At 42.4% G+C, this 24,104-nt stretch overlaps 1 protein-coding gene across 4 annotated transcripts; it reads left to right on the top strand.

Annotated features, from left to right (window-relative positions):
• Positions 1–256: 256 nt before the first annotated feature.
• Positions 257–23,950, top strand: ttyh3a (tweety family member 3a). 4 transcript variants are annotated; one of them, XM_069148733.1, is made up of 16 exons: positions 257–347; positions 855–1,043; positions 3,997–4,166; positions 6,406–6,517; positions 6,671–6,891; positions 7,862–7,957; positions 8,938–9,010; positions 9,912–9,987; positions 13,309–13,364; positions 14,032–14,124; positions 14,970–15,062; positions 15,816–15,952; positions 17,362–17,535; positions 17,980–18,055; positions 19,693–19,794; positions 21,660–21,748. In XM_069148733.1, exons 2-15 carry the CDS (start codon positions 918–920, stop codon positions 19,771–19,773), a joined length of 1,584 nt encoding a protein of 527 aa, XP_069004834.1. In that variant the 5' UTR covers positions 257–347; positions 855–917; the 3' UTR covers positions 19,774–19,794; positions 21,660–21,748. The 4 variants fall into 4 exon arrangements, with proteins under 4 accessions (XP_069004834.1, XP_069004831.1, XP_069004832.1 ...); XM_069148730.1 differs by lacking the exon at positions 19,693–19,794 and having other exon boundaries at positions 21,660–23,950; XM_069148731.1 differs by lacking the exons at positions 257–347; positions 19,693–19,794 and adding an exon at positions 417–523 and having other exon boundaries at positions 21,660–23,950.
• Positions 23,951–24,104: the final 154 nt, after the last annotated feature.

Raw genomic sequence — 24,104 nt, 5'->3', positions numbered from 1 at the left:
CAGCTGGGTTTGACTGTCGTGAACGGTCGCCGTGTTTTGGCTCCGGTCTCCTGCGCTTCCCCCCCCCCCCCACCGACGACTGTAAACCGGATGGATGTAATCACTCGGAGCGGCCGGTTTTGAGCTGAATAAGACCGCGAGAGAAGAGAAGAGAAGAGAAGAGAAGTGAAGTGAATCATCCAAAACCAAAGATGTAACAAAGCCCACAAACAACAATGTCGAGAGGAACAAAAGACACTTCTTGTTGTTATTCGCCTTCGTGCCCGAGTCTCGGCGGACGGAACTAACTAGCGGCTAAACCGGGGGCTAACGTTAGCGGATTTACCGGGAGCTAACCTACATAACGGGTACAACTAGCTTTTTAAAATAAAAAGAAAGAAAAAAGCGGAATATGTTTTTTTTTTTGTTTTTGTTTTTTTAAACTGAATTTAAATCTGCGCTCGCGAGTTTAACCGCTGACGTCACAGCAAGGTCTCCGCTCGCGACACAACGTTCGCGTCAGTTAAGTTGACATGTTAACAAGGTAACTAGCTTCGGCTAAACTTATAGCTACTGGTTAAGGTACGAGCTACGTCAATGTTTGTCAAGTTGACGAGCTGTTCTACTAGTTACGTGTATTCTTACTTTTTTTTTTTTCTTTTTTTTTTTTTTTAAATGGCAACTCGCTTTTAAGTTGCCATTTAGGTAAATATTGACATCTTCTTACCGGGTTTTAAGTCTAAAAACTAGCTAGCTTCCTTGTGCTAGATCAGCATTGCTTTTGTTTTGTTGTTGTTTTTTTTGTCTTTCATGCCGGATACAGACCGACTGTATGAAGTGGATTTTTTTTTTTCCCCTTTTTGCCTGTTTTACAGTTTAAAAGCATCCTCTCTCTCGCTTCTCTGCTGAGTGGGGATCTCGGTTGACCTTTACTCGCCATGGCAGCGGTGGTCAGCTACTCTCCACCGTGGTGGGTGAACCTGCTGCACAGACTCCCACATTTCAACTTCAAATTCGAGCAGACGACCAGTGATTTCCGACCGGAGGACTGGACATATCAACAGGTAAATATTAACCCTTTTTTTATTTTTATTTTTATTTGGGATTCCCAGACATACCGAGAGCGAGGGTAGGATAACATCAAATGGTTGTTTCAGTATCATTTTTGAGTTCAAACTAAACTTAATGAGCAGGGCTTGTGTGCAATCAGTCCAGGTCTGCAGCCCTTAAATTTAAGATATATATATATTTTTTTTTAATTAGTTTTATTGGTGACAGCTGACTTGTCTGCACCTGTCTGCACTCTTCACCTTTTTTTTTTTTTTAGATCCAAGCCACCATCTGTGTGTAGCCGTCATGTCCGTGTCTTGAAACTCTCCCAGCCTCTCAGGTCTGCTGGCACTGTGTATAATGTGATCCAAGACACCTTAACTGACCTACGTCAACATTTCCCCCACATGTTATTTTCCCCTCACAATCCGCTCGTAATCACTGTTTGTTTCACCGAGGAGGGGCGTCGAGGCTCTGATTTGCCTTGGCAAAAAATAAACCGACTGAAACACCCCAAATTTAGGAGGTTTAAGTGGTGGCAAGGATCAAGGAGGACTGTGCACAGCCTGAGACTGGGGGAGGGGAGAGCAGCATGCCATTTGTTCGCATGGTTAATATTAAATAGAATCTTTGGCCGAGTGCTGCTTCATCTTTTGATCTGCCATCCTTTGTTGTGGTGCAGGGTTTTGTTTTGTTTTTCTTTTAGAAGAGTGATTGTCTTCAGTGTCAGATGGCACAGCACTAACTTAGGTTTACATTGCCTTCATTTTGGATTCATGTTCAACAAAGAGAAATCTTTGAGCGTCTGTGAAAGCTATGCTGTCAGAAGTTGGGTCTTACTGAGTCACCTTAAATTATGCGGAAACAGCTCATCCAACTTTATGGTGAACTTTGTGTTGTCTGGTATGAAGATGGCGAGCTTTTCTTTATTTTGACAGTAAAGAGGTAAATGTACCAGCGGTATTAGAAGCTGTGGACCTTGTTTACGTCTCTCCTGTTTGAAAATGCGTCATTACTGAATCTTTTGTGGCTTTTAAAAGGAAGTCTGTATGTGTTTACCATGTTGGTTTCAGACTATTTAAGGAAGAGGCAGTAACATAAAGGGTAGACATGAACACAAGTGAAAAATCTGCAGACACGGGGGGGGGGATTTTTTTTTTTTTGCAAATACAGTCACAAGATAACTCCGTTTCCCTTTTTCCGTGAATTTGTAAAAATCGAGAAGTGAATCATGGTTCCTGAAAAACAGGAAGATGTTCCAGACATGCATCTGCAGTTTATGGCGATGTGCTAAATCGTGTGTGGGCGTTCAGTTGTGAAAATGAAAGGCACCCAAGATGTAAAAAGACCCACATCCTTGTTTTGCTTAGACTAACATGTGTAGGTGTCGGATATTTGCTGTCGGCTTTCTTTACGTAATTCCTGATTTAGTGGGAAGGATGGACTGTATTTCAGACAAAATGAGCTTTTTGAAGAATATAATGTGGCATTTAAGTTAATTTGGTGAAAAAGGGCATGATTGTACCACCACATGGTTGTTATAGTCCAGCTCTCTGACATACTATTGGGTGCTTTTTCCTGGTCGGATACAGGAAGGGTTCATTAGCTAGATAATGGCTGCAGCTGTGTGTGTGTGTTTGGCACCCAGTGTGCACAGCTAGAAGTTCAGTGTAAAATAACATTTATGAGGATATTAATCAGGAATTGACTAGAGTAATGCAGAGGTAATCCAGCTGTCTGATCATATTATCTCACACACTCCTTTCCCAGATTTATCTTGACAACAGCAATGCACAAGAGGTCATCATTGGGCCAGCTTATAAATCACAACTATTAACCTTCTGTGTTCACAGGCTGCTAATTATTGTCAATGCTGAGCTCCCATTTAGGCTTCGGGGGAAGTCTTGACTTGTCCAGATGGCTGAGCTGTTAATGCTGCTCACTATGACGCTACGTCCTCATGACGCAAGCTCGACTGCCTTTGAATTGATCACTTTTACACTTTCCACAGATGTTATGGAAGTGACGCACCAAAATGAATATGCATTATGACTGTCATTTCTGTGTATCATCGTCTCACCAAATACTGTGTGGTTGAGGCTTTGGTTTGGGCCCTGTTCACTTGTCCAGTGGAGATTGGGTTCACTCACTGTCGTGTGAAGGACATCGGGGTGTGTCATTCACTGCATTGTTGAAGAAACTGAACAAATAGAACAACACTGGGGTTTTCACAAAACAAAAGTGGATGAAAATCTGCCCCCCCCCCCCCCGATCCCCCCTATCCCACCCCTCCTCTCCCCTCCCCTCCAGCCATGAATCCTCAGGAGTGTACAGTGAACGCAGAGGCCCTCTGTCTGACCTACATATGAAGCTCTGCTGGTAGCTGAGCAGTTTCACCATCACTGTATATACTGCTAGCTTTGAAATACCGGCGGTGTGGTATAGTGATCACAATGGTTTATATGAAGACGATTATATGTTTTCCTTTTAGAGTTGATCAGAGACTATTTATCTCTTTACTTTCCACTCGGCGTTTGTGTAATTCTCTCACTTCAAATGAGCATTTTACTTTTTTGCATTTCTCTTGTGGCGATCAAGTCCACAATTAGCTCTTTATTTGTAGTCGTTAAATGAACAGACTGTTTAGAGCTTCATCAAATAACAGGGAAAGTGGGGCAGCTGGTTTTAAAGATGTTCTCTTCTGATGTTCCAGGACGATCGCACTTGTGCACAAAACTTACTTTCAGGGTAATTAAGGACAAAATTCAGATGTGTTTCGACAAAAGTGCCCACAGCAAAGATCACAAAAATGGTTGTAGGCGGATAAGAAAGTAACATATTCGGAGTTCAGTTCTTGAGTCTATCTGTGTGGTTCCCCGCTGTGGGACTCATTATTTCCATTGTTGTTGCCGTGAAAAGCAGTAAAAAGCAATGAAGTTCCCATAACGCTGTTCTTTTGTCTAACAGTCCATCCTGTTGCTGGGAGGTGTGGCTCTTGCCTGTCTGGCTCTGGACCTCCTCTTCCTGCTCTTCTACTCCATTTGTCTGTGCTGCCGGCGGAACAAAAATGAGGAGCAGCCTAATGATGACTGCTGCTGCACAGCCTGGTGTGTCATCATCGCTACACTCGTCTGCAGGTGAGCCTATACACAGGATTGCGGTGGTGATGATTCAGTCCCCGAGTTCAGATCCCCAAGCTTGGTGACATGTCCTTTTCATTTAAAACACTGGCCATGATTCATTTTCTCATGATATCAGGATGTATAAACTCCTCCTGATGTTTTGAGTGTTTAGATTTCACCACATGCACGCCGAATTATTTGTCCACAAGTCTCCTGCAGGGTTTATATTCCCTGGAAGGTCGTGTTTTGGTTTTCTTGCCAGTGAATCAACAAAGAGATTGAGGGAACTGTATCTCAGGGATGATCTTAAAGACGCACACTGTAAGCGTTTTGTGCAGGCGGCATTACCACTTGTATTGTTGACACTAGAAATGCAGACATAAAAGAAGCAAGACCTCCGCCAACAACTGACTATTATTAGCTGAAAATGTGAATTACGTGGTCAACACTGATAACAATCATTTATAGGGAGGCAAGAGCTCTTCTGAAACTGTCTGCCCTTTTGTTGTCCTGAACACACCCAACCAACCACCAACCCCTTCAGGAACTTTGTAATAAAGATAAAAGATAAAACGGTAGTTAAGAATTCAATAAATCCTCACCGTTTTGTAATTTTGTTCATCATCATTCCCCCCTCCCCCAACCAGTATTTTTTATGTGCTTGCAGAGACATCATATGACCTCACCACAACACAAAAAGATCCCAGGTCAAAATATATCACATTTTATTCTATCAAATTTTCAGTGATAAACCCAATTGGACTTTATTACCTTAAACTGAACATCTAAGGCAGGACTCTCACCCACAGATGGCCTCCACATTTTTTTTGTACATAGTTTACCAAATAAGTCTAAACTGCCTCATAGTCTTCAAATAAAACTGCTATTTTGGATCACAAAAAAAACCTCCAGCTGGGAAAGAACAGTTGTGTTGCAGGAATTCATATCTGTTCGTCTGCATACTTCAGGCCCAATATGAATTCTATATACAGATTGGCTTCTGCTTTATGTTATGTTTGTTTTATAAAGAAGACAGTGTGAGAATTTACCATCTGCTCATGCTTTCTGTCCTTGAGCGCAGTATTAACTTCCTGTTTTGCTGCTCTGGTTGATGGGCCACCGGAGAGCCATCACAGTTGATTCAGGGTAGCACAAAGAGCTCGGGGACCTGATGAGTACAAGAACTGCATTACAATCACTGTATCTGTATCTGTGTCTGTGTGTCTGTGTCTGTGTGCGTGCGTGCGTGCGTGCGCTTGTACGTACCCACGCACAAGTGTTTTGGTGAAAGCAGGGAAAAACTAAGTTGGAGAGATCAGACAATTTCTGTGCTTTGCTTTGCTTTTTTTTTTTTTTCATGGACAGCGAGTATGTGCTCAACATCGCTGCTCCGAGCACCTCACCACTTAAAGAAAAAGGGTTTATTTTGACTTTTTAATGTTTTCTCAGCTTTTTTTCCCCAAATACTCAAGAGCAGTGTGGACTTTCCACAGGCTCACGTCACAGCGGGAAGTTTGGTTTGTTTTTTGCGGTGGAGCTGCTCCTGTTCACCTTTTTCACACTGCAGAGTGCGAGAGGAAGAGATTAGCAGGCCTCCAGGAAGAGGGGGAAACCCATTGATTCACTGAGTGCTGTTTGCTGAACACTGTCAGACTGAGCTTGAAGTGATTCGTTTATCATCATTCCACTTGATAAAATCCTCTCTGGCATAGGATGGGAGTTACCAAGAAGACCAGCCGCTGCAAAGCAGGAAGAGATATCGGTGCTGAGCCTTTCTTCGACTTTATTTTTGTCACTGAAATAAGGGGAGAAAAATAGCAATATTACTGTGACTAGAGTGAATTCCAAGCAATTAATTGTGAATATTTTTGGTATTTATTGATGCACCTTTTGAAACCGTTGCCCATGCAGTTGCCAGAGCTGTTTTTCTGCAAACTTTAGGCCTGTCTGTGCGAATGAGAGCTGCTCTCCTGCCTCAGTACAGCCTTTGTCAGCCGTAGTGTGGGGTTTTGGGAATAGCTGGTCCATTCCTCTGTGTTTCCATGGTTCTGTATGGGGTCTTTCTGCTGCAGCTGAAAGGAGCCTGTTGACCGGGGTCTGAAGTGACAGGGTTAATATCGAGTTCACACGCCTCTCTCCCTGCCTAGCTGTCCCCCCCCCCTCACTCGCTCACTTCTGTCTTCTCTCTGTCTTTTTAGCTAATCCCTCTTCCTCACCACCCTGTCTCCCCTCCCTTCCTTTTGTCTCCCCTCAGCGCTGGCATTGCTGTCGGTTTCTATGGGAACGGCGAGACTTGTGATGGAGTGAACCGGCTGACGTATTCCCTCCGCCATGCTAACCGCACAATCACTGGGATGCAGAATCTGGTAAGACCACGAATTATACCGACATTTTTAAATAATTCATGGCTCCTTCTGCCATGAGCATCCCTGGTTTCTTTAGAGCTCTGGAGGGCATCCCCCTTCTCTCTCCGTCTCCGAGCTCCATCCTGACCGAGTTTGGCCCTGTGTTGACTCTAGGTATTTGACAGCACATCCTCATTGAACCAGACAGTCGATGACGATCTGCAACAGCTTGAGGCCCAGTATGCGCAGCATGCGGACTACCTGTCCATCATCCAAAAGCTGCAGGGCCAGCTGGATGAGCTGGTCAGACAGATGGTGGAGATTCCCTTCTGGGACAACACGAGCATCTCCCTGGAAGAGTTGGCTGTCAACATTGAGCTGTTCGACTGGTACAGGTAAGACTGTAATAGTGGAGTCCATTCACTAATAATGGCGATGACAGCAGCAGCAGTGTTAAAAAGCATGCGAGCATCGCAGAAAGATTGACTATGACTTTTCTTTTTCTAATGCTACATCTCTTTATTCAAGTTTTTATGCAGACACACCTTGGACTGTTGCTCATATATTGTTGAAAGCTTTAAAAGTGTCTTGCCAAGTGAGACAATGTTGTGCCGCTGCTGCTCTGTTGGATGTGTTTCTGCATTAACACGTCTTAGTGAATCTAAAGCAGGAAGTAGAGGTGACACAGACAACAAGTAATTACTCGTTCTTATTCAGCACATCAATGGGTCGCTGAGTTGCCAGAAATCTCAAGCCTGCATTGAGTTTCCAAGTTTGTTAGATTATATTGAAGACAGTAGTCCCTCTGGGCTGCGTTGAGTTTGCTTACATGTAAGCCTTATATCATAAATATGCCAGTGAGACTGCAGACCGAATGACTCGCAGTGATTGTTTTTTATTTTTATGGAGTTTCCAGAAGTGACACAAATTGGGGGGTTTGCATTGTGAGTTAAGTCAACGAACTATATTTAATGAATAGGTTCGCTGTCTGTCTCACAACAATAGTCTGAAAACAAAAAGACTGATGAAGTCACATAAACTTAGAACGTATTTTTGCACGCAACAGTGATTGTGGATGTGGCCCTTCATCACTGACATTGGACGTACTGAGCGTTAAGAAGGGATTATTGATTAAGGAATGATTACAGCCAGCCTGCTGTAGTAATAGGCTTCAGTGTTATTTTAACACGGACTTAAAAAAAGCATAAACCTGTCCTCTTAATTGTCATTTTTTTTATGCACGTTAGAATGTTATACAACAAAGCTGTAAAAGCTGAGATCAATGTGACTCCTTCTTTCTTCACTGAGCGATGGTTTGCAGTGCTGCTCTCGGCCATTCGTTGATAATGACATTTGCCTTCACAGGTGGTTGGGCTACATGTCGCTGCTACTGTTTGACGTCCTCATCTGCCTTCTGGTGCTCTTTGGCCTCATTCGCAACTCCAAGGGAACACTTATAGGGTGAGTCTCATCACCAGATTACGGTCACAACAACACTTGAGGGAAAACAATTCTGCCAGCAGAAAATAATTTTAGCTGAGAGCCAATTACTGCACTCGAGTTCCCCAACTCATCAGGGCCACTTTGTCATCACAGTTTAGTCAGGATAAATTCACGCTCTATAAAGTTTCAGCCCGGTCACAATTCATTTCGCATAATCATCATGATCAGATCGGTATTTTGATAATTACTAATGACACTTTATGACATACTTAATTGGAGAGGTTTGTCCTTATTTTGTTAGTTGCTGTCTTTTTATTTTATAGACTTTTTACGCATCACGGACATTAAATACAATACTGTTACTTCTGCAAAGTCCTCCAAAGGAAATGACACGAGCGTAACCCTTCTTATCATTTAGTTCTGGGCACTTTTAATCATCTTATCCAGCGCTGGCAGATTCAGGCAAAAAAAAGCGTCTCAATGCCAAATATGACATGAGTTAAGCTGCACATAGTAAGCTACACTCAAAGTAATGATTGCCTACATTCATGTATGGTCATTCAGTTTGTTTTTTTCCTTTTTCAACATGTTTTCGAGCACATCAGTATTTTGCTGCATCTAAATCGAATCATTTATGTAATCTGCCTTACTCTGTTTCTGAGCTCTATCGTCTTCCCTCCTTCTGTTCTTAAGATTAAGTCAGAAAAAATTGTTTTAAATACAGATAATTCTGCAGATTATTTGTATGCAAGTATTTCCTGATAGTGTTATAATCAGAAAACGACAATCATCACAATTTCCCACAGCCCAAAGTCTTGTCTTGTTTTGTCCAACCAACAACAGTTGCAGTTTGGAGATTAAACAAGAAATCGAGTCCACTTGGCTTTACACTCTACACTTCCCACTAAATAATCAAGCTCGTAACCTTGTTGTCACACATGTGAATGTTACGACACCGCTGATTAGAGGTTGTCCTCACCTCCTCTGGCTCTCCTCAGGGTGTGCTTGTTTGGTGTCGTGGCTCTGGTAATCAGCTGGATCTCTCTGGGGCTGGAGTTGGCCGTCTCTGCGGTAAGTGTCTCCATCCGGGCATGATCCTGTTTTCCAGGTAGAGCGGCACACTTCATCGCCTGTAATTGGATAATACGGTTTTTGTGGGCACAGCCAGTGTCTGCGGGATGTGGCTGCGAAGCAGCAATTCATTTCGCCTAATAAGTTAAAGAGTCTCGGCAAAATGTGAAGTATTATACAGTGAGTGACCATAAAAATAAAACACCTTTGGGATGCAATACAGTACAGGAAGCCTTTGGTTGAAACTGCAATTACTGGTTGTACTAATTAAGTTTCACAGGTGTCATATTTGATGCAGACGTGTGTTCCGGTGAACAGATTTGTTTATTTTTCTGGTCACTCAGCTTTTTCTCGAAATCCCCACCACTAATGATGGTGATTAAGACCTCCGATCACGAGCAAAAGAACTGGGATTAGCATTGTAGCCATAAGATTGCAGCTCTATTGCGCAGAAGGAGAAATCAGCAAATTTGGCAGCCTCGTGGAGGATACAAAAACGGCTTAATCCAGAATAAATGCAGAATTTCTGTTGATTGTTTTTCTTATGACTTAATTCAAACAGACATTTTTAAGAATATTTTCCAGGAGGATGAAAAATGTCAATGAATGCTAATCTTTATTTATGCAAATTAAATATCCGTGTGGAGGATTTCCTCCCCTGCAGATGAGTCAGCCTGCTCACACCTAAAATGTGCTTAATATTTTTTGTGCGTGTGTGTGTGTATGATTGCTCTCAGCTGAGATTGAGGCAGCCTGTCACATTGTTCCTTTTTAAAGCCACAATCAATTACCCGCACATTAGATCAAAGATGACGGTACTGTTGTGTTTGTGAAGTTGTTTGACTTGAGAATGTAACAGAGATGTCACTGCAGCTGTGTTTTTATTCTCCTGTTTTTCTAGACCTCCAGCGACTTTTGTGTTGCTCCCGATACGTACGTCACCAAAGTGGCGCACCAGTATGGAGTCGTCAATCAAGGTACGATTCCTTTCAATAAGCATCGCGTGGTAAAGATTCAATCAGCTCTTTAAACTGGTGAATATCAGTCATCTCAAATTCTATTGAGCTTGAATTGTTTAATTTCCCGTCCTGGTGATTATTGTGCAGCGGCGAGACGACATTGTTCAAAAGGGCCGGGCTTGGTCTTGTCCACGGCCCATTTAAAAAGAAAATTTTTAAAAAAGCCTCTACTGCAGCGAGGTCAAAAGGTCAACGGGCGGCCTTATTAAGCAGCACAGAAGCCTCTCTAACACGTCTCATTTTAGTAATTGCCCAATCTGTCCCATGATGGGATGCGTGAAAGAGAGAAAAAAAAAAACCTAGAGTGCCTGGGGTGTGTGTGTGTGTGGGTGTGTGTGTGTGTGTGAAGCAGAGTATGAGGGAGATAAGAGCAGTGGAGCAGAGGATCAGAGACACAATATATTTCCTGCATCCCTCCTAAGTCCTTGTAAAAATGAATTGAGAGGATGGTGCTTAGAAATAAAAACACCACGGAGGACTCTTTGCTCACATGATGTTCTTTTTCAACATCAACTCACCAAAATGTGTCTTTTCCCACTCTCGTCTTTGAAATATGGTGATTGTTGAATAGAAGCTAGCCCAGCTCTGAGGCAGGAATCAGGACATCAGCTGTAAACGCGGTGTTGTGTCGTTAATCTGTACAATGAGCGCTGACTTACAGCACTGAGCTGTATTATGCTGCCGCTCTAACACTGTATTTGGCCCCGAGGCTGGTGTGTGTGTGTGTGGGGGGGGGGGGGGGGGGGGGGGGTCTTTCTTTAAGCACATATTAACTGTTTAGCAGTTCAAATAATCTTGAAGAATCTTTTGCTATTATGGTGATATTGCAAATTCATTTTTAGGCATAGCTCAGAGTAAAGAACGCGAGACACTGTTTTATTTTACCTTTCGGTTAGTCGTACTTTCCCCCACATCAGCCTTTGAGATTCCTTTCCAGTATATTTTGCCGTCCTGAAATTAATCCTGAGAAATCTCGGGGTACCACAAAGTGTGTTTTTACAACACTGGATTTATTGGTTTCCTCCCCTCGATGGCTCTTATATTTTTACTGAACATGCATCATTTTAACATCCATCACTGTTAATTTGTATTCCTCTGCTTTCTCCTCATTGTCAGATGTTTGGGTCTGAGTCCAAACAGAGAGCAGAATTTAATCTGTGCAGTTTGTCCTATTGTGTCTCTGTCGCTCTGATGCTTTACAAATGATGACGATTTTTCGAAGTCATAAACTGTAACTCGATCAATACAACTCCATCTATGAATCTGTTCACTCGGCATGCTTGGAGTAGGTTGATTTCTCTCGTGCATATTTGCTGGTTCAGTTTGGTAGCCTGCAGTTTATCCATGTTTGGAAAACCTCTGATAACGACATACTGATAGATCAGGTGTTAGAACTGCATTTGTTCTGACTGCCAAAAATCCAACCTGGTGCGATGACTTGAAGCCAAAATCGCTGCCCAATAAACAAGTTGCAGTATATTGTGACTGTAGGCTGGTGCAGCAGCTCACTGGTCAAACAATCTGATCATAAACTGTCTCGTCCTTTGTTCTGATGATTCATCAATCAATCATGAACACAATTAATTTTTCTTTTTCTGCCTTGTGGAAAATTGCCAACAGAACTGCATGAAACTCCGTCCTGAAATCTATTTTTGTTTCATCATTTAGGTTACAATTGAGTTATATATTATTGTATACTGTCAGCAATTTTATTTTTAATGTTGCTTGTCAACACAGCTGATACCGAATGACACATAAACTGATCCCACGATGAGGCATCAGTAGCTTCATCCTGAGACATCAGGAAACATGCTCTTCCTGATATTTCTGTGGGTGTGGGTGTATTTGTGGGAGCGATATGTACTTTTATGATACCGGAAATCCTCCTCTCCGGCTCAGCTGTGTGTGGAAAAAAGAAAAAAGCTCCCCAACACAGCAGTGAGCTTGTACGTCACTAACACCATGTGTCAGGTCCGTGGTGGTGTTCTCACAGCTTGTATTTGTGGACGTTGCCGTACAGCTTTGCTTTGTGAGTCACCCGCTCACATATGAAGGATTTCTCATCGACTCCTTCTCGCTGCCTTGAGTTTCAACCAACTGAAGTGGCTAGTAAAAGCACGTGAAAAGTCCAAAACCTTAATTCCAATCTTCTTTGGTCCATGGTGTAATGCGGGCACCCTCCAAGTTTGGTCATGCTGTAAATTTAACAATAGCTCCAGAGATGATGCAACTTCTCTGATGTGTTGTTTTCCAGGAGGCTGCGTGCAGTAAGAAGGGTTATACATGAGCCTCTCATTGACTACGTTTTCTGTTTATGCTCAAGCGTTGCGCCTGCAAGTGAGAAACGCATTCATTCATACTATTACAGCACGTGTGAACTTTATTCTTTTGGAACATTTCACCTCAGAGCGTGGGATTAGCTCCACAGGTGCATATCTACAGCAGCAGTGTCTCTGACTAGGCAGCAGGAAACACAAGATGACAGAGCAAGAACATAAAATGAAAAAAAAAAAAAAAAAAAACTGTAGTGACTTTAACCAGTGATTCGGGGCCCGTGAACAAAATGACACATAAAATAAGAGATACCAGAGTTAAAAGACATAACTGTTTTTTTTTTAAGTGGCTATAAGAAATTGTTCTTATGATTACATATCAAACGACAGCATGGAAACAATGTGAAAGTGTGAAAGCGCTTTCCTGCCGTGTTGAACCAGAGAATCATCACTTGAAAATGCAGCGTGGCTTTATAGTAAAGATTCCACGTACAACTTTTATAAGTCTGGTTCGCGCTGTCCACTTAGATTGCATATTGTTTTCAGCTGCAACAGGCAGCTGTTTTCAGCAACAACAAAATACCCACTGTACAGTTCCTGCCCTGCACAGAACAGCAGACAGACACAGTTAACAATCAGTCCATAAACACAATGAACAGCAATCAGACCATTTCCAGACTCAGTTCTTTGACGCAATCAAGTCGGGTATTCGTGACAGCTGGTTAGAACGGGATTTGTAGGAATTCCCTGCTTTTCTTTGTCATATATGATATTAAGTTGGATTTTTTTTTGCGTGTGTGTTTCTGGCCTGTTGTTTGAATAGCACAAGCGCTTTCACGTCATTATGTTGGGCTCCGAGTAGTTGCAACATTTTCATAGACTGAACAATTAATTGAGTAGACACGGTAATCATCAGATTATTTCATAATAAAAAGGATTGTTTCAGTTGTAGCCCTTCATGTGAACGTTTCCTGTTGTGTTCCCCCTGTCTCTCTCTCTCTCTCAGAAATCCTGACGTACTACGTTAGTTGCAGTTTGGAACAAACCAACCCCTTCCAGCAGGTTTGTTATGTATCATTACATTTGTTTACACGTTAAATCAAACCATGTCATGCTTATAACGGACCAATCTCAGCAGACACAATATTACAGACATGTTCCCTGCATGATGTATGGCTTTGTAATTAGTAAGAATGCAAGTGGGCACGATGAGTCACGCCCATTGCCTCAAAGAGGGAATGTTTTCCAATGGTGTACAGTACAAAGCTTCCCATTCTGCCAGCAGGGAAACTGATGCCGAGCAGCTTTTCCGTGCCGATGGCGATATACGTGTCCGCTTCAAAGTGCACGTGTTCGACTCGAGAGATATACAGAAGTAGAACGCCACTTTTACTGCGAATCTATGGTTTGCTTTCATGGATTCTACCGACATGTTGTCTTTTAAACCACATGAATAAATTACAACTTCTGAGTGCTGCTGAAGCTCAGGCATCTATTGTTAGTCCTGCTGTAAAGAAAAGGAAGCTATACGTACAATATATAAGCCTTTTAAGCTCATATCTACAAACTGTCAGCGTGATTTCATAAGACGCCCACATGACTACAAAAGCAGGTGACAACTAAAGGCTTCTGGTCCTGGTTTAAAAAAATGGAAAATCTTTTCAGATGCGCTGGGCTGCTATAGTATTCATACTTTTCTTTTTTTTTTACTCTCATTTTTTTTTTCCAGAAGCTTTCCGGGAGCCACAAAGCGTTAGTGGAGATGCAGGACGATGTGTCTGAACTGCTACGCTCTGCCACCAGAGAATATAAGCAAACCAAGGTATGTTTCCAGCCCCGTCAATATACTAGAAATAACACATTACAGGGTGGCCGTAACCGCTTGTGAGGACAAAGTATCCCAGTGAATGGGACCAGGCTGACCTGCAGATAAGTGAAGTGCACCTGTCCACACAGAGGTCTGCTGACAGCCCACCCTGGACCTGCATTATTGTCCATTTAGCTGCATTAGGCTTTCACTGGCCCTTGTCAATACAGCGCTGCGGTATTGTCCAGAGTTGGTCCTTACACTGTGTTGACAGAGGCTTAAATGAGAGCTGACATTGGGAACACAGAGAGGCATATTTCACTTCACATACCCACGCAGAGAAATTTGCTGAGGTTGTGGAAACTTTTTTTTAATTTAATTTTTTTTTTTTTTTATCAGTCAATCAGATGTATTTTCTGCCAGAGCTGAAACGGGAGCTAGAAGAGAAAAAAAAAAAAAAAAAAGGCAGATGGTCCATTAAAATGTATTATACATTAAAATCTGCTTTTTCGGCTCTAGCCGCTGTGTACTGCTGTATATTGATGAGAGACGCATCCCTGTTGAATGTTTTATGTATGGCCAATCAGTGAATTAATCACCACAAGAAAAAAATTGGTTTACTTTTCTCATGCTTTTATTTTCCACTTGTTCATATCATCTCATTCAGGAGTGTTTAAACCATTAAGGAGTCTTACATTAGTTTTATTTTTGTCATGTAGACCATAAGAATTGCACTGATTTCTTTTGTTTTTCCACTTTCTTTGTTTCGCTTGGTTGTTTGCAAAGTGCCCTGGGCAGGATTTCAAGTTAAGCCGTTTTTGACATTGTAAATGATGTGATTTCCATCATTGATTTTTCAGGGAAGTTTGGAGGAGATCCAGGGGATACTGAACACCACAGAGATCAGCCTGCATCAGCTCACTGCGCTGGTGGACTGTCGCAGCCTGCACATGGTGAGCAGGGACGAGAAGACTTACAAACTGAGACATTGTTACTGTAGGGTGGCTCAATGTCTGATGGAAAAAAGGGCCAGTGGGAATGATTTGTTGTGACATCTTTGTAGTGCAGCTTAGTTGTATAAAGCAGCCCGTCTTTTGTGCTTGTGCAGCTGACTACACCTGTCACCATGAATTGCATTTTCCTTCCTGTATGCAAGTTCTTGTCCAACTACTGCTGGCTGTGTACCATTTATGAAACTGGCCGAATGACAAGTACTTGGCTTTCGCTGTGCTCCGGAGGATTGGCCCTCAGTCGCTTCCAAATTCCAAGTGCACACATGCAACTGTAGCACTTTCTTGTTGCTTTCTTGTCTGCCTCCCCTCTCGAACAGCTACCCTGTTAGCGCCACAATTATTTCATGAAAAGTAGATATGTCTTCAGCAGAACACAGAGTCTTTCTCTGCTGTGCAGCGCATGCAGAATGGAAATTGTCAGTCATAATGATGTAGAAGGAAGTCCTTCTTTTCATAATCGAGGTAGAAATGCACCGCTCTCCCTCTCGTTTGCCAACTGTGAGCTCAGCGGTTTGACCTACTTTAAATGAGAAATCACAGTGGATGCATTTTAAAGACCCTTTTCAACCTCTGCTTTTCATTTTGCGCTTTCCCTCTTCCATTTGTTGAAAAAAAAAAAAATCCTCCACGTTAGATTGTGAACTGCTCTCTCTGTAACTTCGGCAATAAAAGTGTCCCCTCCCTTTGTTGCAGGACTACGTCCAGGCTATGACGGGACTGTGTTATGACGGACTGGAAGGCTTCATCTACCTGCTGCTCTTCTCCTTCATCACCGCTCTCATGTTCACCTCGATTGTTTGCAGCGTGCCTCACAACTGGCGGGGCAAGCGGTAAGACAGCCACTGTCCTCGCACGGTAACACACGCTCCACCTCACAGCCACGCAGGAAGCGGCGCAAATGCTTTTAAGCCGAGTTTATATTCAGGACCGTGTATACAGTAAGAAATAATTTAAGAGGAAAAGCCCATTAATTATGAATGGTTTCACAGCATTTCCTTCTAGCCCTCATATCTTTACACGGCATTGGAACGAAGCAAAGTGATTGAGGAAAAAAAAAACGTACATGGAAACATTATTCTTTTTGTGTAAGACTTATGTTTGTTTGCGGCTGTGTGTTTACCACAAGGACGAATCCAGAAGGCTACAGCTGCGTCCTCAAAAAGATTACTTCCAGTTATCCCGCCTAATTGTGCCACGTTGGCCTAAATCTATCATGACCACTGGCTGAGCTGGTGTCGTTTTTGCGCAGCAGAAAGGTGAAATCGTTCTGATTTCTTTGTCCTATTAGCAGCTGATAAGGTTCGCAGGACAGCTAGGAGCGAAGCGGTTTTCCCAGCCACAGCCGTCGGCTCAGCTGCTCCACATAATTAACTGATCCCTCCTTATCGTTGGGGGGCATGTTCATCAGTTTGATCTCAGCTGGGGCTTCCTGTCGGGAAGCAAAGGCTTACACACCGCCAGTCTGTTTTTCTCAGTGGTCCCTGCTAGGCTTGTTCCGTTACACTGTTGTAATGATGCTTTCCAGCTAATTATTTTACCCCATCTGGAATTACGGCTTGAACTCCAAAGTTATTATCAAGATTTAGGTTTTGTTTTCAAAGGTTTCAAAACTGCTATTAATATCAATGAATTAACAGGGCACTTACTATGCCGATATGAATGAACGTATTGTGTAGGGCACTCTTTGTGATTCCGTGATGTCATGCATTAGTTATGAAGGCAAAAAGCCTGTTGCTGCTATGAACACTAGAGGGAGACAGGCTCCGTGGTGTCGGTGTCATTGTTGCTGTGTTTTGACAGACTATGTTCAGTGCATCGTTGTTGTCTTGCAGCTTTGTTGTTTGAAAAGAAGCAGATGAAATCACAATTTTTTTCTGAAGAAGAATTTCACTGCTTTTATTTGATGGTTACAAATGTTTATTGTGCTCATACAAAATTAGTAGAAATTGCATATATTAGTTTTTCCAGTTTTTGTTCAGTTCCATGAAAGTCTGTGGAAAACTGCATCTTCTTTGCTTCAAACGGCTGATTATTCTTATTTTCGTCTTTGCCTCAAACAGCAGATAATGCTTGTTTTCTCCCCTGAGGCAGTGGTGAGATTGAATCAAAAGGTGACTGAGGATAAATGAAAAAAAAAAAACGTGACCACGTGGCATTTTTATCCTCCTTTGTCATCCAGTAAGATGGAACAGGGGTTCCCTCTGGTGGTGGGTTTTACAGCGGCGTGTGTTGCTTGCAGGAGCGACGAGGACAGCGAGGACGAGTCTCTGAGCCACGGAGGAAGACAGAACCATGACAACCTGTACCGGGTCCACATGCCCAGCCTGTACAGCTGTGGCAGCAGCTATGGCAGCGAGACCTCCATTCCTGCTGCAGCCCACACCGTCAGCAATGCCCCCGTCACAGAGTACATGTAAGACGCCACTGCGACAAACCGCTGTGAATTTCAATACAAGGCTGCACTTAAATAAAGGCAGAAGTGGGAGATCATTTATTAGTTTCGACTTCTGCACATTTTAGGCCGATATCAGACACTTCATGTGCTCAGGAGCCGGTTCACACGTCCCCAGGGAGAAGCTGAGTTCTCCTATAGAAAGTCATGTTGTGTGCAGCAGATGCAGCTGTTGCTTTCCAGCTGTGATGCCTGTGAAACCCAAACCACTCTGACTCATGATTGAAGCTCAGTGTATGTGGGGCGGGGGTTATCCCTCAGCTTCTGGCTCTGTATTGTGAAGCCTCGGTAATTGACTTGCAAGAGTTTCATTGAGTGCAGTATATTGTTTCATACCAGCAAAAACAGTGTTTTGGGACGGACACTGTGCTTGTGTTTGATCTCACTGTGTGTTTTATTCAACAGGGCCCAAAACGCCAACTTCCAGAACTCGCGCTGTGAAAACACGCCTCTGATTGGACGAGAGTCTCCTCCCCCATCGGTAAGTGTTTCACTTCCCACAAGTGTAGGAACACCTCTGGGTCATTTGGCAGCCTTTTGTTGAGGGACTGACTTTCAGTCATTACTGGCCAAAAAATATAATTTCAGGCTCTTTGGAACCACAGAGACTAAACTCAGGAACTAAACTAGAACGGGTTCCCACCGTATCAGAAGAAACATCAGGATTAAGAAACTAGACTGATGATGGATTCAAATGAACAATGGCAGTGTCGTATTGTTTATATTGATATGAATTAATTAAAAGTGGACGTAAAAAGGTGGAAAGGGACTGAAAACTGCCGAGCGTCTGTCTCCACAGCCGCTGATCCACTGACTGTTTATTGGTTGTTTATTTGTACTTTAGAAGATAACAGTGGGGAAACTATTAGCAAATTGTTCTGTTTAATTTTAGTTGGTTTGTTTCTTCATTGCACCTCCCTCCCTCTCTAAACCGCAGCTCCTTTTCTCTCGCCCACTCAAGCGCTCGGCTTGTTCACACACTCTCTTGTTTTTAAAAGCTGTTTCAGCAGACGACAAAGTCTAACTTTGGTTTAACCACCAGAAACCATTAGGTTTAGTTCCTGAGTTCGGCAAAAGGTTCTGGAGAAGTTCCTGCTGTGAAAGTGCAATAATTAACTACACTAAACTGTGGTCCCTATTTCATATCGCTGTGCTTAATAAGTAGACCTTATTATTTCCTCACAAGCCAGAGAAACAGAAATTTAAGAACAGGGACAAGCCTTTTAGAATTTAAAGGTCATTGTTTGTATAGAGCTCTTGTTTCTGAGCCTCAACCCTCCTTATCTCTCCCAGCTCTGGTCGTGCTGTACTTGGCCTTTTGTTATGGAAGGGAAGCAAAAACATTTTATTCCCCTCTGTGGATCATTAAAGTTTTGACAGATGGTTGTTTGGCGGCACTATATTTCCCACAGGTGTGGATGTGAGCATGAGCGGTTGTGTGCCCCTGTGTGTTCGTCCCTGTGATTGACTGGTGAACTGTCACCCAGTATCAGCTTGGATAGGCTCCACCCCCTCCATGAACTTAAAAGGATAAGATGGTAAAGCTGATGGATGGATCAGAAAAAGTGTCAAACAGTCACCTGACATAATATATCTCTTACATGACATTGTTTTCTGTCTTTTACTTGATGCCAGTTGGAAAAAAAAAAAAAGTAAAAACAAAACCCTGCATCCTTTGTGCTCACTTTGTCGATGACGTTTTGGTCCTCTGAGCTTCATCAGGCAAAATTCATGACACCAAATTGCACTATTCAAGCAGCACTATACATATTTGTGATGCTGTTTTTCTGTATGAACTTTGTCTGGTGGACTGACACGTCTTTCAGGTGATGAACTGAGTCTATGAGTCTTTGCCCCCCTCCCCCCCCCCCCCCTTACCCTCCCCCCCAAGTAAAGATTAATTGAAACGAGATGCTGAGACGATGTTAGAGTTTGTATCATGAGCCAACCTCAGTTTTTCCCTCCTGCCTACCTGGCCTGAACCTCCACTGGAGATGCTGCTCTCCCTGGTGTCTCTGTGTCTGCCTGGACCTCGACACTGCTTCATGCATCTTCTCTATACTCTCTTTTTTTTTTTTCTTTTTTTTTTTCTTTTTTTTTTCCTACGAATCCATACAGTTGTATTTGACTGCCGCCGACAGTAACAGCGGTCACTGCTGGCAGTTAAAGCCTTCGGAGAGTTCAAGATCGTTTTGGTAACCTCATCTGCTATGCTAACAGGTACAAAACATGCCCGCCTCCTCCACCTGCTGGCCTGTTCCTCCTTTGTACCACCTCCCAAACTCCCAGCTCTACTCTCCCTTTATTTGCCCCACTCTCCCTCCGTCCTGACTCTTGCTAAGTGTCTCACCTGATGTTTGTTTCCTGTGGCCCCGGGCTGCATGTCCGCCTCCCCCCCCCCCCCCGCCTTTGCACCACAGATGTATAGGGAGGAACATATGACGCTGCAACGCCCTGAGACTCACCCTGACCTTTTAGTCAATGACAAAGTCAGCATGAAATTATAAAGAGCTTAAACCGTTTCGCTGATCACGTGGATCTGCTTCGTCTTGATTCTTGGGTTTGAAGGTGAACTCACGGAGGTTACCAGTGTAAAATATGACACTGTTGTATTTTTTTTTTTTTTTTTTTTTTAAAGCCTTTAAGATTTAGGTAATGGCTGTGTAAAGCAGGGAAAATACTACTTGAAGGTATGACCTTATTTTCAGCTGTCTTTTCACCACCGCATTTGATGGTATCGACAAATCCACCCGTCGGTTAATGTATTAATCCTCTAATGAGCCGCAATCCTTACTGCAGTGGTCAGTAGCTTGATAAACGTAGGGATGATTGAGGCAGGTCTCTGTGAATATGGATGTTACTCGGTGTCAAAACACTCATTTGAAATTTGTCATGACAAATGTGAGGTTTCAGAGTCGCCTATAAAACTTGTTTCCCCAGAATAGCAGAATCCTTCACAATAAATTGTCAGTTTAGCGAGGGTGTAAGCTTAGTGTTTTATTTTCCCAAAATACGAGTTGTAAACTCACACCCATGTAATAAATATTCTAAAACAGTTACAACAATTAATCTGAAATATTTATCTTTGGGTTTCGCACTGTTGGCTAAATTAGTTTTTAGGACCTGAACTGTGGGAAATTACAACAAGTACTTTGCACTATTTTGTGACATATTATTATTATTATTGTAGAATATTTACAATAGAGACGATAACGTTTCGATAAATCGAGAATGAAAAGACTTTTTAGTTACACAGCCCCGACTTATGATATTTGTCTTCAACGCGTGAGGTAATTCGCGGCGTTTCGGTGCAAACATTCTCAGCAGGCTGTCCAAATGGCTCTGAAGCGTGATCACGACATAAATCTATTTCACGTCAACGTAGTGTTTCCACCGGACTGAGATGCAGCCTTTTTTTTTTTTTCTTTTTTTTTTTGTTCTGCTTGAACCACCTGTATTCAGAAAATGCATGGGTGCATCCTAAATGTATTTGAATGTCCGATTGCCAACGTGCACGAAGGTTGACAGAAAAAAAACAAAAAAAACATGATTTTTAAACTACAGCTGGTTTCTGTTTATGCAGCTCCTCGTTCTCTGATGTGTTCGTCTCCGGTAGCTGTTTCTGTCTTGTTGTTTCTGTATTTGAATCACGTGATATCCCTTTAGACTCCGGCGCTGCAGAGTAACTTGTCTGAAAGGTAATTTGTGTGGGATTTTCTCTGATCTGGTGAATGAATCGTGCTCCGTTGCGCACGTCCAGCCTGGATGTTTTTATGCTCCTCCACTGCTGCTTCTGACAGGATATCTTGTTTTACTCGACAAAGCGCTTTGAATCAGTTTTCTGTTTTAACAGATACATTATTCTGGGCTCGAAAAAGAACAACAACAACAAAAAAAACAGCATCTTTGCATTTCGGTCACATGACAATGAGAAAATCCTACATGGAACTTGTTTGAAAGTGTTGTGTCAAAGACAGAAGTGATTTTACCTTGTGTTTGTTCTACTTGTGTTTAACTCTTTTGACTGTAAGAAGTGAAATTATGACATTTTTCTGCTATGCATCATTATGTGTTTCTCTCCACAGTACACCTCCAGCATGCGGGCGAAGTACCTGGCCAACAGCCGACCAGAACCCAGCGGCCGACCAGAACCCAGCGGCCGACCAGAACCCAGCGGCCGACCAGAACCCAGCAGCCCTGCGGCGCGCTAGACCCCCACCGGACTCCTGCCAGTCTGCCGCTCTAACGTCTCTAAAGTCTCTCAGCCCTCCAGTCTCTCATCAGTCAGATCTTTTTTTTTTTTTCCTTCAGTCTACTGCTTCTCGTCACCATTAACTTAAAATAGAAAAAAAAAAAAAAAAAACACTCGTGCTTTTCGCTGGCTGGTTAAAGCAAAACTTGAGGACATCCATCAAATCTCATCTCATGCGACAGGAGTGCAGATACTTCTCCGATTTTACACACTCCTCGGCTGATGTTTACTTTTACAGGAATCTTCATTGGTGCTAGGAGGGAAAAAAAAACTGCCGCTCTGACATGACAGAGCCTGAACTGACTCTCGCACTCCAATTTTCCTTTTTCCTCTTTACACACGAACGCACAACGACATGCACAGTGGCACATCTCACGAGGCACTGCAGTGTTGAGGTCTGTGGACGTTGCTCGTCGACTAACACTGATTACTACTGCTTGTTTTAGTTTTGTAAAGTACTGTACTACTCTGTCATTACTGTCCGAGGCTCAGAGAAATGCCTTACACGTACGTACAGAAGGACATAATTCCTCACGTAACACGCCCAACACGGATCAACCTGTGTCGTAGTATAGGTTAGTTTTACAGCTCAAAATCTCTAAAGTTAATGTTGATTTACTGTACGTGTCCACAACACACTCGGTCGACTGCATTTAGTCTTAAACCTGATGTCAAGAGACCAGTTTTCCTGCAGAATTGCACGTTTTACGGTCGTCTGAAACAGAAATCGTCTCTCTTCTCGGGACACTGTTACTTTCCTGTGGCATTTTATTTAATTTTTTTAAATAGTGTGCTGAGCCCTTGTTCCACAGCAGTGACTGTAAAATGTGAAGCTGTGACTTGATTTGGACAACGATGAGCTAACGGGTCCATGACGTTTCATCAAAAAAAAAAAATGGAACGAAACTGGCGAGTTCAACAAAGAAGAGAATTTTTTTATACTACTGGAAGCATAAACGTTTTTGGTTTTTTTTTCTTACAGACGACGGTGAAGCAGAGGGGTGTGCGATTTTTGTCCTCTGCAACCTTAAGATAATCTGCAGTGCCCTGACTTCACCTAACTGCTTGTTATGCTCTCCGTGTTCCTTCTAAGCCTCATCTTCCTCAACAGAACTGTGAATCTACTCAGACACTCTCTCTCTCACACATATCCTTGACTCTGTCCAGCAAAGATCTTCTTTACAAAAGAGAGCATCCTCTTTGAAAGAAATATCCCAACAGGAATTTGAATCCTAAATGTCTGAAAAAAGAAACTTCACATCTCAAGAGAATTTCCAGGAGAAACTTTGTGCATTGGCAATGCAGTGTCTCACAAATGTGTTTTAGCATTTATAATAAGAAGTAGAAAAGAGTGAGTGGATGCTGTGAAGGGATTGTGACAACTCGGCTCTAATCTGGAAATTCTCCCAAAGGGTATCTGCTCCTTTTCCTGTTCCTGAAGCATGACCAACCTTCAAAATGTGGAGTGACATGTTTGTACTTCTGCTGCGTCAGCGTGCTGTTCTTAGACGTGCTTTGTGACCAGTACAAGAGGTGATGTTGAGATTGTGCCAACAAGTGAAGTACAACTCTTTCTCTCTCTCTTTTTTTTTTTTTTTTTTTTTTATAAATGTCTTTTGCTTCAGTTTGTACAGTTGACAGCTCCTGGTTGACCGAGCAATCAATCAAATGAGAAAATGAGCCTGACTTTGTTAAACATTATTACTCTGATGCAGTCTTTCTCCTTTTGGGTGGTAGTCATATTCTCTTTGTTGTTTGTAAAGATGATAAACAATTACAAAATGAAGAAAAAAAAATTGCTGAAATTGACATTTTTAAATTCTTAAAAAGCTTATTTCACATTTTTAAGCATTCTTCTTTTTGACTTGCGTGTAGATTTTTTTTTTTTTTTTTCAGTTTAGAATTGTAGCAAGCACAACGTGTTGCTTCATTAATGTGAATATGGTAAATAGACTCCCAATTTTTCATTGTTTTTATTTTGGTGGAAAAAAATCACTAGATGTAATCCGTTTTTTTTTTTTAATTTTATACATTTTTGCAATCTCTTAAGTTGTGTACATGTAAAAGCTGTGGTTATATTGAGCTTGAATGCTGTGTTTTAAAATTAAAGAAACCTTAACTGTAGCGCAGCAGCTCGTTGGATTTCTTTCTGGTTTTAGATCTTGGCTCGGGTCAGACACTAGGTAGCAGCAGAACTGCACTGCTGTTCCCCTGGTTTACTGCAGACGGGCTGTTCAATTGTGTCTTTTGATTTTTAACATCATGTTCTTGTGTTTTA

This window comes from Embiotoca jacksoni, unplaced genomic scaffold (genome assembly GCF_022577435.1).
Source record: "Embiotoca jacksoni isolate LCO1_2020_lvr unplaced genomic scaffold, fEmbJac1.0.p SCAF_15, whole genome shotgun sequence".
NCBI classification, from domain to species: Eukaryota; Metazoa; Chordata; class Actinopteri; family Embiotocidae; genus Embiotoca; species Embiotoca jacksoni.
The sequence above is the reverse complement of the archived record's forward strand: the minus strand, read 5'-3'. Positions and strand labels throughout refer to the sequence as shown.